Source organism: Apodemus sylvaticus, chromosome 4 (assembly GCF_947179515.1).
Source record: "Apodemus sylvaticus chromosome 4, mApoSyl1.1, whole genome shotgun sequence".
Lineage (NCBI taxonomy): Eukaryota > Metazoa > Chordata > Mammalia > Rodentia > Muridae > Apodemus > Apodemus sylvaticus.
In genome coordinates, this window is record NC_067475.1 from 91,318,218 (window position 1) to 91,334,118 (window position 15,901).

General features: G+C 36.5%; 1 protein-coding gene across 3 annotated transcripts in view; it reads right to left on the minus strand.

Annotated features, from left to right (window-relative positions):
• The window catches only part of Fstl5 (follistatin like 5), a 585,582-nt gene that overhangs the window by 37,341 nt on the left and 532,340 nt on the right, over positions 1-15,901 (minus strand). For all 3 annotated transcript variants that reach the window (XM_052180341.1, XM_052180340.1, XM_052180339.1), the window contains one exon: positions 13,950-14,074. In XM_052180341.1, coding sequence (XP_052036301.1) covers positions 13,950-14,074 — 125 coding nt within the window. The remainder of the gene's footprint in view (positions 1-13,949; positions 14,075-15,901) is intronic.

A 15,901-nucleotide genomic window follows, 5' to 3' on the forward strand; every position in this document is an offset into this window, starting at 1 on the left:
TAGAAAAACAGTTATGGATTTTTACAAGCCTCACGGAGTAGGAACCCAGACAGAGAAAATCAGCAGCTTCATAGACATTGGTTATAATTTAAAAGACACTAAAAATTGTTACAGAGAAACCAAGCCTGTATGTATGACTTTACTTTTGAGTTAACTCCAGTGACCTAAATATGCTCAGCCCTGGTTGCCACCTGGCAGGGATACACAGATAATTCCCAGTGGCAATTTCCTGTCCTTTTATTGCACTTAAAGCTACAGATAAATGTTAAGAATACTAATATTTTAGCCTAGACACCATACTTTTCTCCTTTCCTGAAAATTGCTGTGCTAGTCAGATATTCAGAAAAATATATTTTTAGTAAAAGTATAAGGAGTCTTAACTGCCATAGGCACTGTGGGAGATTCTCTAAGGGACAATGCATTACCCAATTTGTTAGTGAGATATTGTATGACAATATCTGCAAAAAGTCTGCAAATGATAGTGTCAAGTATATGTGTTAAACAAACAAACAAACAATCAAAAAGCCACATTTTATTATGTTTTAAACTTCAATTTTGAAATAATTAAAAAATATCCAAACGTTTTAATTCAAGAAAATCTGACAATTCACAGGGAATAAACAGAAATTTGAGTTAACTCAATGAAAGCTGAATTTTGTTCTAGTAAAATATAAGTATAGTAATTCTCTTATCAACTTAAAAGATTGTGTCTGCTATGACTACAGCATCAGACCCAGGCTTTGTCTTAGATAATCAGTTACACATCTCAGATGGCCACCTACTGCTGGGCTGGACCACCATCCCAAACACAAAGGAGCATCTACAAATGTAGTATTGCATCATACTGCTCTTTAAGTCACACGCTTAATATAACAAGTAAATATTAAGAAGTATTATTAATATTTGAATAAAATTTAGAGGAAAAGGTACATATTTGTATTAATTTCTTTAAAAAAATGTAGTTTTGTACATAAGTGTTTTCCCTTCATGAATGTCTGGGACACATCTGTGCAGTGCCTACAGAGATGAGAAGAGGGCATCAGAACCCTGGATTTGGCATTGTTGATGGTTTTGAGTGTGTGATGTTGTGAATCACGTCTGGGATTTCTGGAAAAGCAGACAGCAGTATTAAACATTGAGCCATCCCTTCAGGCCATGTTCTTGATGTTCTTGATTCCATTATCTTAAATTTTGTAAGAATTACTTTTAGACTGTTTTACCTATAGGCTTAGAACTAAAGAAACATAATCAAAGCATTATCTCAGTTGAATACTCTCTGAATCACTTTTTATAGTTTCATGTTTTAAAAATAACTATCTAATTTGTTGGTTGCCGATTTGTCCTTTTGATGGTGTCCTTTGCCGTACAGAAACTTTGTAATTTTATGAGGTCCCATTTGTCAATTTTTCATCTTAGAGCATACGCTATTGGTGTTCTGTTCAGAAACTTTCTCCCTTTACCGATGCCCTCAAGGGTCTTCCCAGTTTCTTTTCTATTAGCTTCTGAGTGTATGGCTTTATGTGGAGGTCCTGGATCCATTTGGATTTGAGCTTAGTACAAGGAGAAAAGGATGGATCAATTTGCATTCTTCTGCATGCTGACCTCAAGTTGAACCAGCACCATTTGTTGAAAAAGCTATCTTTTTTCCATTGGATGTTTTCAGCCTCTTTGTCGAGGATCAAGTGGCCATAGGTGTGTGGGTTCATTTCTGGATCTTCAATCCTGTTCCATTGATCCTCCTGCTTGATAGCCTTTTCAACAAATGGTGCTGGTTCAACTGGAGGTCAGCATCCAGAAGAATGCGAATTGATCCATCCTTGTCTCCTTGTACTAAGCTCAAATCCAAATGGATCAAGGACCTCCACATAAAGCCAGACACTCTGAAGCTAATAGAAAAGAAACTGGGGAAGACCCTTGAGGACATCGGTACAGGGAGAAAGTTTCTGAACAGAACACCAATAGCGTATGCTCTAAGAGCAAGAATTGACAAATGGGACCTCATAAGGTTACAGAGTTTCTGTAAAGCAAAGGACACCATCAAGAGGACAGATCAGCAACCAACAAATTGGGAAAAGATCTTCACCAATCCTATATCAGATAGAGGGCTAATATCCAATATATATAAAGAAGTCAAGAAGTTAGACTCCAGAAAACCGAACAACCCTATTAAAAAATGGGGCACAGAGTCAAACAAAGAATTCTCACCAGAACTTCGGATGGCAGAGAAGCTTCTTAAAAAATGCTCAACTTCATTAGTCATTAGGGAAATGCAAATCAAAACAACCCTAAGATTTCATCTTACACCAGTCAGAATGGCTAAGATTAAAAATTCAGGAGACAGTAGGTGTTGGAGAGGGTGTGGAGAAAGAGGAACACTCCTCCACTGCTGGTGGGGTTGCAAATTGGTACAACCACTCTGGAAATCAGTCTGGCGGTTCCTCCGAAAACTGGGCACCTCACTTCCAGAAGATCCTGCTATACCACTCCTGGGCATATATCCAGAGGATTCCCCACCATGTAATAAGGATACATGCTCTACTATGTTCATAGCAGCCCTATTTATAATTGCCAGATGCTGGAAAGAACACAGGTATCCCTTAACAGAAGAGTGGATGCAAAAAAATGTGGTATATCTACACAATGGAGTAATATTCAGCCATTAGAAACAATGAATTCATGAAATTCTTAGGCAAATGGATGGAGCTAGAGAACATCATACTAAGTGAGGTAACCCAGACTCAAAAGGTGAATCATGGTATGCACTCACTAATAAGTGGTTATTAACCTAGAAAACTGGAATACCCAAAACATAATCCACACATCAAATGAGATACAAGAAGAAAGGAGGAGTGGCCCCTGGTTCTGGAAAGACTCAGTGAAACAGTATTCAGCAAAACCAGAACGGGGAAGTGGGAAGGGGTGGGTGGGAGGACAGGGGAAGAGAAGGGGGCTTACAGGACTTTCGGGGAGTGGGGGGCTAGAAAAGGGGAAATCATTTGAAATGTAAATAAATTATATCGAATAAAAAAAATTAAAAAAAAAAAAGAAAAAGCTATCTTTTTCCATTGGATGTTTTCAGCCCCTTTGTCGAGGGAAAAGATCTTCACCAATCCTACATCAGATAGAGGGCTAATATCCAATATATATAAAGAACTCAAGAAGTTAGCGTCCAGAAAAACAAACAACCCTATTAAAAAATGGGGTACAGAGTTAAACAAAGAATTCTCACATGAAGAAATTCAGATGGCTGAGAAGCATCTTAAAAAATGCTCAACTTCATTAGTCATTAGGGAAATGCAAATCAAAACAACCCTGAGATTTTCACCTTACAACATTCAGAATGGCTAAGATTAAAAATTCAGGAGACAGCAGGTGTTGGAGAGGGTGTGGAGAAAGAGTAACACTCCTCCACTGCTGGTGGGGTTGCAAATTGGTACAACCACTCTGGAAATCAGTCTGGTGGTTCCTCTGAAAACTGGGCACCTCACTTCCAGAAGATCCTGCTATACCACTCCTGGGCATATACCCAGAGGATTCCCCACCATGTAATAAGGATACATGCTCTACTATGTTCATAGAAGCCCTATATATAATTGCCAGATGCTGGAAAGAACCCTGGTATCCCTCAACAGAAGAGTGGATGCAAAAAATGTGGTATATCTACACAATGGAGTACTATTCAGCCATTAGAAACAATGAATTCATGAAATTCTTAGGCAAATGGATGGAGCTAGAGAACATCATACTAAGTGAGGTAACCCAGACTGAAAAGATGAATCATGGTATGCACTCACTAATAAGTGGATATTAACCTAGAAAACTGGAATACCCAAAACATAATCCACACATCAAATAAAGTACAAGAAGAACGGAGGAGTGGCCCCTTGTTCTGGAAAGACTCAGTGAAGCAGTATTTGGCAAAACCAGAACGGGGAAGTGGGAAGGGGTGGGTGGTAGGACAGGGGGAGAGAAGGGGGCTTATGGGACTTTTGGGGAGTGGGGGGGGGGCTAGAAAATGGGAAATCATTTGAAATGTAAATAAAAAATATATCGAATTAAAAAAATGACTATCTAACTATCACCATTTCTTCAATGACTATCTCTGACTTTGGAATATACCGATTTTAAATTTATAGACAAAAGTTAAAAATGGCATATGTAAAACTAACATGCAGTCACATTAATAGAAAATTTTAAAATTGTTTCCATTAATTTTTGCATATGTTCTAAATTAGAAAGTTATTTACTTATTATTATTAGGCTCTTCTGGCCTAACACAACAGCATGATTTGAGAAAGGTCCTCTTATGTTATATAACTTGGGAAACTGCATTATGACAAGTTTAATATACAGAGGATTCCCCACCATGTAATAAGGATACATGCTCTACTATGTTCATAGCAGCCCTATTTATAATTGCTAGATGCTGGAAAGAACCCAGGTATCCCTCAACAGAAGAGTGGATGCAAAAAATGTGGTATATCTACACAATGGAGTACTATTCAGCCATTAGAAACAATGAATTCATGAAATTCTTAGGCAAATGGATGGAGCTAGAGAACATCATACTAAGTGAGGTAACCCAGACTCAAAAGGTGAATCATGGTATGCACTCACTAATAAGTGGATATTAACCTAGAAAACTGGAACATCCAAAACATAATCCACACATCAAATGAGGTACAAGAACGGAGGAGTGGCCCCTTGTTCTGAAAAGACTCAGTGAAGCAGTATAGAGCAAAATCAGAACAGGGAAATGGGAAGGGTTGGGTGGGAAAAGAGGGGGAGGGAAGGAGACTGATGGGACTTTCGGGGAGTGGGGGTCCAGAAAAGGGGAAATCATTTGAAATGTAAATAAATATATCAATAAATTTAAAAAAAAGAAAGAAAAAAATCTATGCTAAAAATATACCATGTGCTATATTTCTTCTAAGAGGAAATCAATCTTCTATGCTAACCTTAGAAGCACAAGAAAATACAGGATGTTGTCACGCTCTCTCTCACCCTTTCTCTCCCCCCTCTCTCTCACTCTCACTGTCTCTCTGTCTGTCTCTCTGTCTCTGTCTCCCCCCCCTCCTCTCGGTCTTTCTCATACACACACTTTATTTGGTTTCTTTCTTTTTTTTTCTTTGTTTTGTTGTGTTTAGAAATTCCTACTGTTGAGTTCACAGATTTCAACTTTATGATGTTGAGAAAAGAAAATATACTCAGTAGAATCTACCTTTCTAGTTTTCATTTTGAGCTTTCCTCAGACTGTGGACAGGCACAATGAACGTTATCTTGGATGATGGGTAATAACAGCAAACCACAGGTCCTAGTATGCTTGTGGGTAAAGTAGCTGGTGTTGTATCACATACAATTTACCTGAATGAATGCTTTTCAACTGATGCCTCATGCAGTTTTCTATGTTTACATTATGATATTTTCAGATTAGCTTGGGACTATCAGGCTACAAGTCCATCAGAAGTTGAGAAACATCTGCATTTCTTAAACAAGTTCATTACTGTTTGAATATGATTTTACTAAATTGTAAACTGAGCCAAGTAGTCCCCCAAATATATAATTTGTATGTTTGCAATAACATTGAATTATCAGTCCCAGAAATTCCCTAAAATTATTTGAAAGGAAAAAATGACAGAGGTTTTATGCTACATGCACAGCACAACTGTCTCTTAGGGAAAATATCTGGAAACTCAAAGACAGTCATGTGTTTAAGTTATTCCACATTCAGTGTGGTTGACAAGGAAGACCAACCAACATAACTGTGCTATTATCAAAAGAATATTCCAGAGAAGAAAGAAGAATTTCATACTCTATAATAAAACTGAAGTAAGATTGACAACATGGAATGCTTCTAAGCTGTATAATGTTAATATTCTTATCTAATCAATAAAAAGCTGCAGAATTAGTCTATTTAGAGTTTGTTAAATCTTCACACTTAGAATCCACTAGTGATATTAAAGTAAAAGAACTTCTTTTTTATTATTTATTTGTTTAACTCCATACTTTATTCCCACTCCTGGTCCACCCTCCAGCTTTTCTACATCCCATACCTCCTCCCTGCCCCTGTCTCCAAGAGGATGTCCCACCACCTTTCCCTGCCCCCACCTGACCTCTAAACTCCCTGGGGCCTCCAGTCCCTTGTGGGTTAGGTGCAGCTTCTCTGATAGAATCCAGACACAGCAGTCCTCTACTGTATTTGTGTTGGGGCTCTCATCAGCTGGCATATGCTGCCTGGTTAGTGGTCCAAAGTCAGAGATTTTGGGGACCCAGGTTGAGACTGCTGGACCTCCTACAGAGTTGCCTTCCTCCTCAGCTTCTTCCAGATTTTCTCTAATTAAACCACAAGGGTCAGCAGCTGCTGCCCATTAGTTGGGTGCAAATATCTGTATCTGACTCTTCAAGCTGCTTGGGAAACTCTTTAAGCTGCCTCCATTCGGAGGGCAGTGATGATAGGTCCTTTTTTGTGGGTACCTCCATGGCCTTAGTAATAGTGTCAGGGCTTAGGACCTCCCCCTTGAGCTGGATCCCACTTAAAATATTTTATTTCCCTCCTCTTATTTGAAAACAACCTTACTTTTGCATCTTTCTATTTTTCTTTTATTGAAAATAACACTCTTTTATACAACATATTCAGATGACTGTTTCCTCTAACCATTCCCTCATTCAGATTTATATATTTTCTATCTCTCATGAGAAAAGAAATGTCTCTAAATAATAATAATGATGATGAAAATGATGATGATGATGATAATAGCAAATAGATCCTTAATGTCTCTCATTAGAAATAAGCTTAATACTGATAAAAATAAGAATAGTAATGAAATAAGATAAAACTTTAAAATCAGAATAGGAAAAAACAAAGAGAAGAAAAAGGGTCAAAGAAATTGCACAAAAAACACATGTAAACTCAGAGACATACAGGCTAGCACACACAGGAATCCCACAAAAACACAAAACAGGAAGCCATTTATGTATATACAAAGGATCTATTAGATTTTAAAAAATGTTCTGGAAAAAATTATGAGACAAAGACCCTGCACAGAAGTCTTTGAGTTTTTGTGTGTGTGTGTGTGTGTGTGTGTATTAGGTATTTACTGCTGGGCATGGGGGCTGCCCCTTAAAGTGGTTTGTTTCCCCAGTGAAATTCCCTAGTGCAACCAGTTCTTCATTTGGGAGTGATTATCAATTAGGTAAGGATGGAGCCTTGTGTTTACTTTCCCCATTCAACAACAACAACAACAACAACAACAACAACAAAAACAACATCTCTCACAGAAAAGACAGGGCAATAATCAAACTAAAAATTCCTTAAAGGAGTTGCTGGCTGCTTACCTCAAGCCTTTGGAAATATATATATATATATATAAAATTATATATATATATATATATATATATATATATATATATATATATATATATATATATATGAAATATTTTTCTAAGTAGGACAAATAGAATTGAGGGAGTTCTAGAATTATTACCAGGCAGGGAAAAAGCAGGAAAAGTCAGGACCTATTAACTCAAGAAATATGAAAATAACAGATTCTCTTTCTCTCTTTCTGTCTGTCCTTCTGTCTGTCTGTCTGTCTCTATATATGTGTGTGCATGCACGTTTATGCTAGTCTGTTATCCATATGCATCCAAGTATGCACAAACATACAGACACCCAGGTTTTTTTTTAAGTGTTCATCTATAATAGCAAAGTAAAGAGGGATAAAAGCAGTATTAAAAATAAAAGTAGATTCAGTTGTTATTAAGAGAGGCTGATTGCAAGCATAGATCAACGCCTTGTACATTGTGCTTATTGCTATACTAATCACAGTAAGCAGTTTAAATAGCCTAAGAGTTCAGAAACATTTTGTTTATTTCTTTTAGTCATTTTTCTTCATTAGTTGATTAGCATATAAGAATGAATGAAATAAAAACTTCTTGCACTGAATAGAGATTTCCTTGTGAATTTTGCATTACAAATAATTTTCTTGTTCTTTATGTTTTACTGTTTGTTTTTGTTTGTTGTTTTTTGTTTTTGTTTGTTTCATGTCTTTGTCTGGCCTTGAACTAACAGATCTACTCGCATCTGTCTTCCAAATGCTGGGATTAAAGGGTATACCACTACCCCTTAAACTGTTGTCTCTCATCAGGAGATTGTACTTGAATTAAGTGCTCTTTTACAACATACCTCTTCATACCTCAACATAGTGTTGCCTCTGCACCTTCATACACCTGGACTGTCTGTGACAAGAATAGAGTCCTACTGATGTATGTCTCACCATACACGCATACACACACAGACACACACACACACACACACACACATATATATCTATATATAATTTTGCTTCTGCATATTTCTTAAAATATGAAGGGGAATGATGTACTTTAACTTTCGGAGAATGTTTATTTTCCCTGCAGAAGAAATATTTCCTCCTTGGAGAAGCTTTAAGGAAACATATATCAAACTCAATGTTTTCTTAATCATTTTTGCTATAATTTATAACAGGAAAAATGCATTGTAGATGCTCTCTGACTGCAGAGCAACGTTGCCTGCTTCACACTTTAGGTCACTGTGAGGTGAGCTGCCATGAAGTCCTGGCAGTGAGTTGGGGTAGGGCTACAGTCCATCTGAGACTTCACAGGTCTTTAATGTCTTACTGTCTGATGGTGCCTCCAACACTCCAATGTTTGTCTTAGCACACAAATGACTTTAAGGATCAAATTGTAAAGGAGTGCCTACTAAGTAGCCTTGTTCTTTCAAAATTGAAGAATCATACAATATAAAAATTCATTGCAGAACAGCACCATACTGGGAAAGAGAGTGGGCATAAGAGAGAAAAATAGAGGGAAAACAATTTTTCTTCATGAACTACAGTGGAAAGTAAGTTTAAAGGCCATGAATATCACAGAGATGTCTTTCAGGTATTCACTGAAAATATAATTAGGGGATGGAAAGATCATTAATCTGTCAAGAGTTTGAGATGCTTTTGGTACTGCGATTTAACAAGAATTCTAATTATGATATACGATAACTACTAATATGAAACATGTTACTAAATAATTAATGGACCGGATTCATGTAAATATCCCATCCATATTTAAAACATAAACCAAAAAGTAATCCAATCTGGGGCTGGAGAGATGGTTCAGTGGTTAAGAGCACTGACTTCTCTTCCAGAGGACTTAAGTTCAATTCCCAGCAACCACATGGTGGCTGAAAACCATCTGTAATGGGATCCAATGTCCTCTTCTGGTGTGTCTGAAGACAGTAACAGTGTACTCACATACATTAAGTAAATAAATAAATATTTTTAAAAAGTAATCTAATCATGTACTATTTCATACAAATGTATTTTATTGTATTAAGTTCTTTTAGATTGGTTAATATTATTTTTGTATGTATGTGAACAACTTGCATGGCAAGTGTCCACATTGGTCAGGAGTGAGCATTGAATCCTCTATTTCTGGACATGGGGATGGTTAATGACACACCAAATGAATGCTAAAACTGACTTTGGGTACTCTCTAAGAGCAGCAGTGTTTTTGACAACTCAATGTTCTCCCCAGCCCCTAAATACATTTCCACTGAACACTTGAAGGACATCTTAGTGATATTCATGGCCTTTAAACGTATTTTCAATTTTCCTCAGCAGCCAGAGACTCAACTCAAAGTTTGGGTTCTTGAAGTTAAAGGTTATCAAGAAGTATGCGTGCATTTGCTAAAGCTCCTCGGGTTATAGGAGGATATCAGAATTACAAGCATCCTACATGCTCCTGTACTTGCCAGAAAACTGAATCAAGTGCAGCTTCTGTAGGAAAGAAATGTGGAGACACAAGCTTGGTCCTCACACCAGAGCTCACAAATTTAAGGAAACTGAGATGAGAATCAAATATTGTGTAGCATTGTTAATAGCAACTGGCTGAAGCTGAGGGCCCACGTAGTCTCCTGATTTCTTTAGAAAGGAATGAGAATCGGTACAGGGAGAAAGTTTCTGAACAGAACACCAATAGCGTATGCTCTAAGAGCAAGAATTGACAAATGGGACCTCATAAAATTACAAAGTTTCTGTAAGGCAAAGGACACCATCAAGAGGACAAATCGGCAACCAACAAATTGGGAAAAGATCTTCACCAATCCTACATCAGATAGAGGGCTAATATCCAATATATATAAAGAACTCAAGAAGTTAGACTGCAGAAAACCAAACAACCCTATTAAAAAATGAGGTACAGAGTTAAACAAAGAATTCTCACCTGAAGAACTTCGGATGGCGGAGAAGCATCTTAAAAAATGCTCAACTTCATTAGTCATTAGGGAAATGCAAATCAAAACAACCCTAAGATTTCATCTTACACCAGTCAGAATGGCTAAGATTAAAAATTCAGGAGACAGCAGGTGTTGGAGAGGGTGTGGAGAAAGAGGAACACTCCTCCACTGCTGGTGGGGTTGCAAATTGGTACAACCACTCTGGAAATCAGTCTGGCGGTTCCTCCAAAAACTGGGCACCTTACTTCCAGAAGATCCTGCTATACCACTCCTGGGCATATACCCAGAAGACTCCCCACCATGTAATAAGGATACATGTTCTACTATGTTCATAGCAGCCCTATTTGTAATTGCCAGATGCTGGAAAGAACCCAGGTATCCCTCAACAGAAGAGTGGATGCAAAAAATGTGGTATATCTACACAATGGAGTACTATTCAGCCATTAGAAACAATGAATTCATGAAATTCTTAGGCAAATGGATGGAGCTAGAGAATATCATACTAAGTGAGGTAACCCAGACTCAAAAGGTGAATCATGGTATGCACTCACTAATAAGTGGATATTAACCTAGAAAACTGGAATACCCAAAACATAATCCACACATCAAATGAGGTACAAGAAGAAAGGAGGAGTGGCCCCTGGTTCTGGAAAGACTCAGTGAAACAGTATTCAGCAAAACCAGAATGGGGAAGTGGGAAGGGGTGGGTGGGAGGACAGGGGAAGAGAAGGGGGCTTGCGGGACTTTCGGGGAGTGGGGGGGCTAGAAAAGGGGAAATCATTTGAAATGTAAAGAAATTATATCGAATAAAAAAAAAGAAAGAAAAAAAAAAGAAAGGAATGAGAAGTTCATTAACATAAAGGAGAAGCATTTTCTCCAGGAATTACTTACTCTTTTGAATAATGAAAAATGTGATTATTAGGCAGAGCCTGTATTAACCTTGGGAGGAGATGGAATTCTCTGAGGAGCAGGGGGAAAATAGGGAACATGGCCCTCATTTTCGCATGAACAATGCTCTCTTGAAAGCCAAATTTCTAAAGCAGGTCAGAAACAGCCTAACAAGATTTCAAGAATTGTTGAAATATTGAAATTTTCAAATAAACTCTTCAAACCTTTTGAATGTAAATCACTTTTGTAACAATGTATATAAAAATTTAGTATAATATATTGGTATTTGATATTTGACATTTGATTAGCATATTTAAAGTTTATAACCATATAGATTATATGTGCACATTGTATATTTTTATGGATCTCAAGGTAATTATTAAAGCATATAAATGCACACAGACATGTATGGACATATATATCCCAAAAAAGGAAATTTGTTGGTCAATGCTGTTCATTAAAATGCAAACTTATGTGTATAGATTTCATTATGTAGCTCCAAAAGTAATAGAGACATAAAGATGCATACATACTGAAGTTACTTTGAAGGAAAACAATCTTATACACTTTTAAATTTTAAATTCTTCAATCTTAACCTATTTTATAGACCAGAATAAGGAACCCTGAAGGTTACAGGAACAGAAACAAAATAAGACATAGACATGATGTGGGGGAGGCCTTAAATACATAAATAAAACAGACTAAAAGTATTCATACTTTTGGTATAACTGTAACTAATTCCAGAATGATCTAGTGTACCTGAGTATATGTTGAATTGTACAGACAGTTATCACTGGAAAAAGAATTACTTCAGCAATATATCATGTCAGTCTTTAGAAGGAAATGGAGTGCTGCCATCAATAACAATGGTGTAGCTAATGAGTTAGCCCAGCATATGCAGTAAAGTAGAATCTCATGACATGCTTATGAGCTGGCAACATGAACTTGACAAAAAGAAGCCACTGGCAGAGACTATGAACCCCTGGTGACTGTCAAGGACAGCCAGCGTTGCATTGGCTTGATCCTGAGCCAAGGCTAGCAGCTAACAAAGCAAGTGAGAGATGACTGGGGAGATAGGCTTTAACCTCCATAACTGTGCTGAACAGTACATGAGTATCCCCTGATTATGTTTGGGGCCAGAAGTGTATGCACAAAAAGTGGTACCCCACATCGACTGGGCCTGATGTATGCACAGAAAATGAAATACCACAGTGTAAATTTCCTTCGTCTTTATCTACTTTCTGCCATAAATATTCTAGGCAGCCACCAGACAAGAAGCCCAACATTGTGCCTCTTCTCTGGGGACCCTTTCCTCTCTCAGGTGTTTCTGTCATTGTTCACCATTTCAACACAATCCATGTGTTCTGAAAGTGACGTGGCCAGACACATATTAGACAAGAAGAAATTCGGTATGTCTGAAAGACAGCGCTTCCCCAAGCAAAATCATAGAAAATGTGACACTTCCCACCTTCCTATGAGAAAAATAAATTAAGTATCCATCATTTTAGGCACTGAGAATATTAAATCCTGACTCTGGCCCAGGTGTATATCAGACATTAAGATATTAGTTACATGAAATGAGGATGATGCCTCCTGGGAATAAGGCATATTAATGGGATACTGGGTCAGAAGAAGAAAGCCAATATTCATCAAAAGCATATTACATGTCAGGCCCTCTGCCTGAGGATATGGAAGTATGTTTGAAATACAAAAGTGAACAAGTACTGAAAAAGTATAAAGATACAGTTCACAAAATTTCAGTCCCATCATATTTGCACACATGTGAAATTCCATGTTAACTCATTCCACAAAATCTATAGAACAAACCACATTAATTGGCCAGGTGTTTCAAGTGAATAGTAAATTCTTATTTGAAAATTAGATAAATAACAACCTAATGTGTGAAAAAGAAAAATCACTTTTGCAATAGTTTGAACAATCACTTTGAGCTGTAATTTAGGAAATTTGATGATCAACCCGGTTCATTAAAATTTGATTCTATTAGAGATAGGATTGCTATTGTTAATGTTAAATAGCTATTGGTTGAATTACTTATAGAGTACAGTTTAGAACCAAGTATGTTAATACACAATCCTAAAGGAATACAAATGCTAAAATGTTGAAAGATCATCATCCACAACTTTAAAGCACTTTAATAATAACATTAAAAAATCTTCTTTGTATAGTGATTTAGATCAGTGCTAGGAGGCCTTGTACAGATATCACTGTGAGTTAATGCTACCTACAGATCTTGGAAATAATGGGAGTGAGAGAAAAATGTACTCCTTTCAAAGCTCAGAATTCAAATATTTCATATGAAATAATTATATTTCTAAATAGAATGTTATATTAATTGCCACATGAACTGGACTGGCATATGATAATAAAACACTGAACAGATAACTGAACCTGTAATTCTTCCTCACGACACATTGAAATACACATTGTTTCTGAGAGTCATTCATTTATTAAAATCATTTGATTTTTTTAAACATACAAATGTTTTATAAGATCCTAGTGTGAAATAAATCCCTTGACAGCAATTTAGAAAAGTTTAAATATGAATAACAAAATACACTTAATTTTTTGTTTCTAAAGTTTGTTCATTAGACATAAAATGAAGGTTATGGTGGCAGATTCATCACTAACACTGATAAATCACGGAAAGCAGAAAAACTAAGCATCATGTTAGTGTTCTTTGTATTTATTTTATAAATAAACTACTTTGTATTTTATGTATCTTTTATTAAAATTAAATAGAAAACTTTTAAAACTAGCCCTTCATTTTAGCACTTACCTCATGTGAGTAATAATAAGTGTTGGGGTGGGAATAAAGAAGTCATCCACTCTGTCAAACTGTTTCCCCACGGGTTGTGTGTGGATGGTGTGGTGTGGGACATTCCCGCTGGCCAGAGTGATCACCTAAACAGAATACAAGGCACTGAGTCCAACAGTGGGGAGAAGGAAGCTTCATTTTCTTCACGTTAAAATACATTTTATGAATAAACTCTATTTTCCTTCTCAGAGTTCATATTTAGTAACAAACTGGGATATAGAATGTGAAGCTAAGCATAGGGAAACTTGTTTCTACAAAGAATGCTTGTGCATGTAACTATTGCAGGAGGTAGACAGAGGACACCTTACATGGTGACATCCCTATGACACATCTAATTGTAAGAGACACAAGATTATAAATACACTTAGGCACCCTATACTTTGTGGAGTCTATTAAAATAGTACAACAAAGAAACATGATGTAATATAAAACAGGTACTAGATTCAATTTCATGTATACAGTAAACATAGATATATAGCCATGAAAGTAAAAATGAAACATGTATATCAAGTTAATATTTCAAACTCTTGGAATAAATAAAAACATATTTTAAAAACTTTTATTCATTTTAAAATTATATTTATTTATATGGTATGGTCTGTGTGTATGTGTGTGTGTGTGATGTGTGTGTGCGTGTGTGTGTGGTTTAAATGTGTGTTCATATTCATAAGTATGTACAATGCCACATATATGGAAATCAGCAGACAACTTCCAAGAGCTGGTTCTATATACAATATCATTATATTTAAAATGCTTTATTGCTCATATCCTTCTACGTATTAAGTTCTGGATATCCTCTTTATATTTCTTGCACCATGTATATGTTTAAAGAAGCAATTATTTGGTTAAAACTTTGTTTTCAAGTGATGAGCATTCAGGGGCACGTTAGGTGGATAAGCAAGTAAACATGATTGCTTTCAAGCCTGACAACCTGTGATATATTTGAAAACATACTTCTACCAACATGAAACTGTGGAAGAAACTCTCATCATGATTTTGTTTTGTTTTGGTTCTGTTTTTCTTTTTTCTTTTCTTTTTCCTTTTTCTTTTTCTTTCTTTCCTTTTTTTTCTTTTTCTTTTTTTTTTTTTTTTGATTTGGTTTTTTCGAGACAGGGTTTTTCTGTATAGCCCTGTCTGTCCTGGAACTTCCTCTGTGGACCAGGCTAGCCTCGAACTCAGAAATCCACCTGCCTCTGCCTCCCAAGTGCTGGGATTACAGGCGTGTGCCACCACTGCCCAGCTGGTTTTGTTTTTTGAGACAGGGTTTCTCTGTATAGCCCCTGGCTGTCCTGGAACTCATTCTGTAGACCAAGCTGGCCTCGAACTCAGAAATCCCACTGCCTCTGCCTCCCAAGTGCTGGACTTAAAGGCGTTTACTACCACTGCCTGGATCATCATGACCTTTAGAATAGCAAATTTTACATTTTATAAGACATCAAGGTCATTTTAAAAATGAAATGAGGCTATGATATAACTAAACATTTGTTATGATATAACAAGTCACTAAGTAGTATGATGATAGCTCTTGGGCATTTTTAATAGTAAAACTTACAGAAAATTAATAATTTTCTAAAAAATTTGTCAAAAGAGTGCACCTTAAAATCTAGCTTAAAAATATAAAATGAAAATGTTCTAGCAGTTGCGTAAAATACTACCAAAATGGAAAGACCTTAGAATCAATAAAACACTGTTAATTACAACTAATTGGGATTCAAAATAATCGCATTTACCTACTTTATCAAAATATTTAAAAACCTTGATGATTTAGTGCTCAACATTAGTGGCACACTACAGGTAATACAGTGTCACAGGCAGTTTGAAGAAATAGTTCATAATGAATCTTGAGGGGCATGACACAGGGTCACAGCCAAAATTACTTTCTTTCTCTGTTTCTGTGAAGTCATCATGTAAAT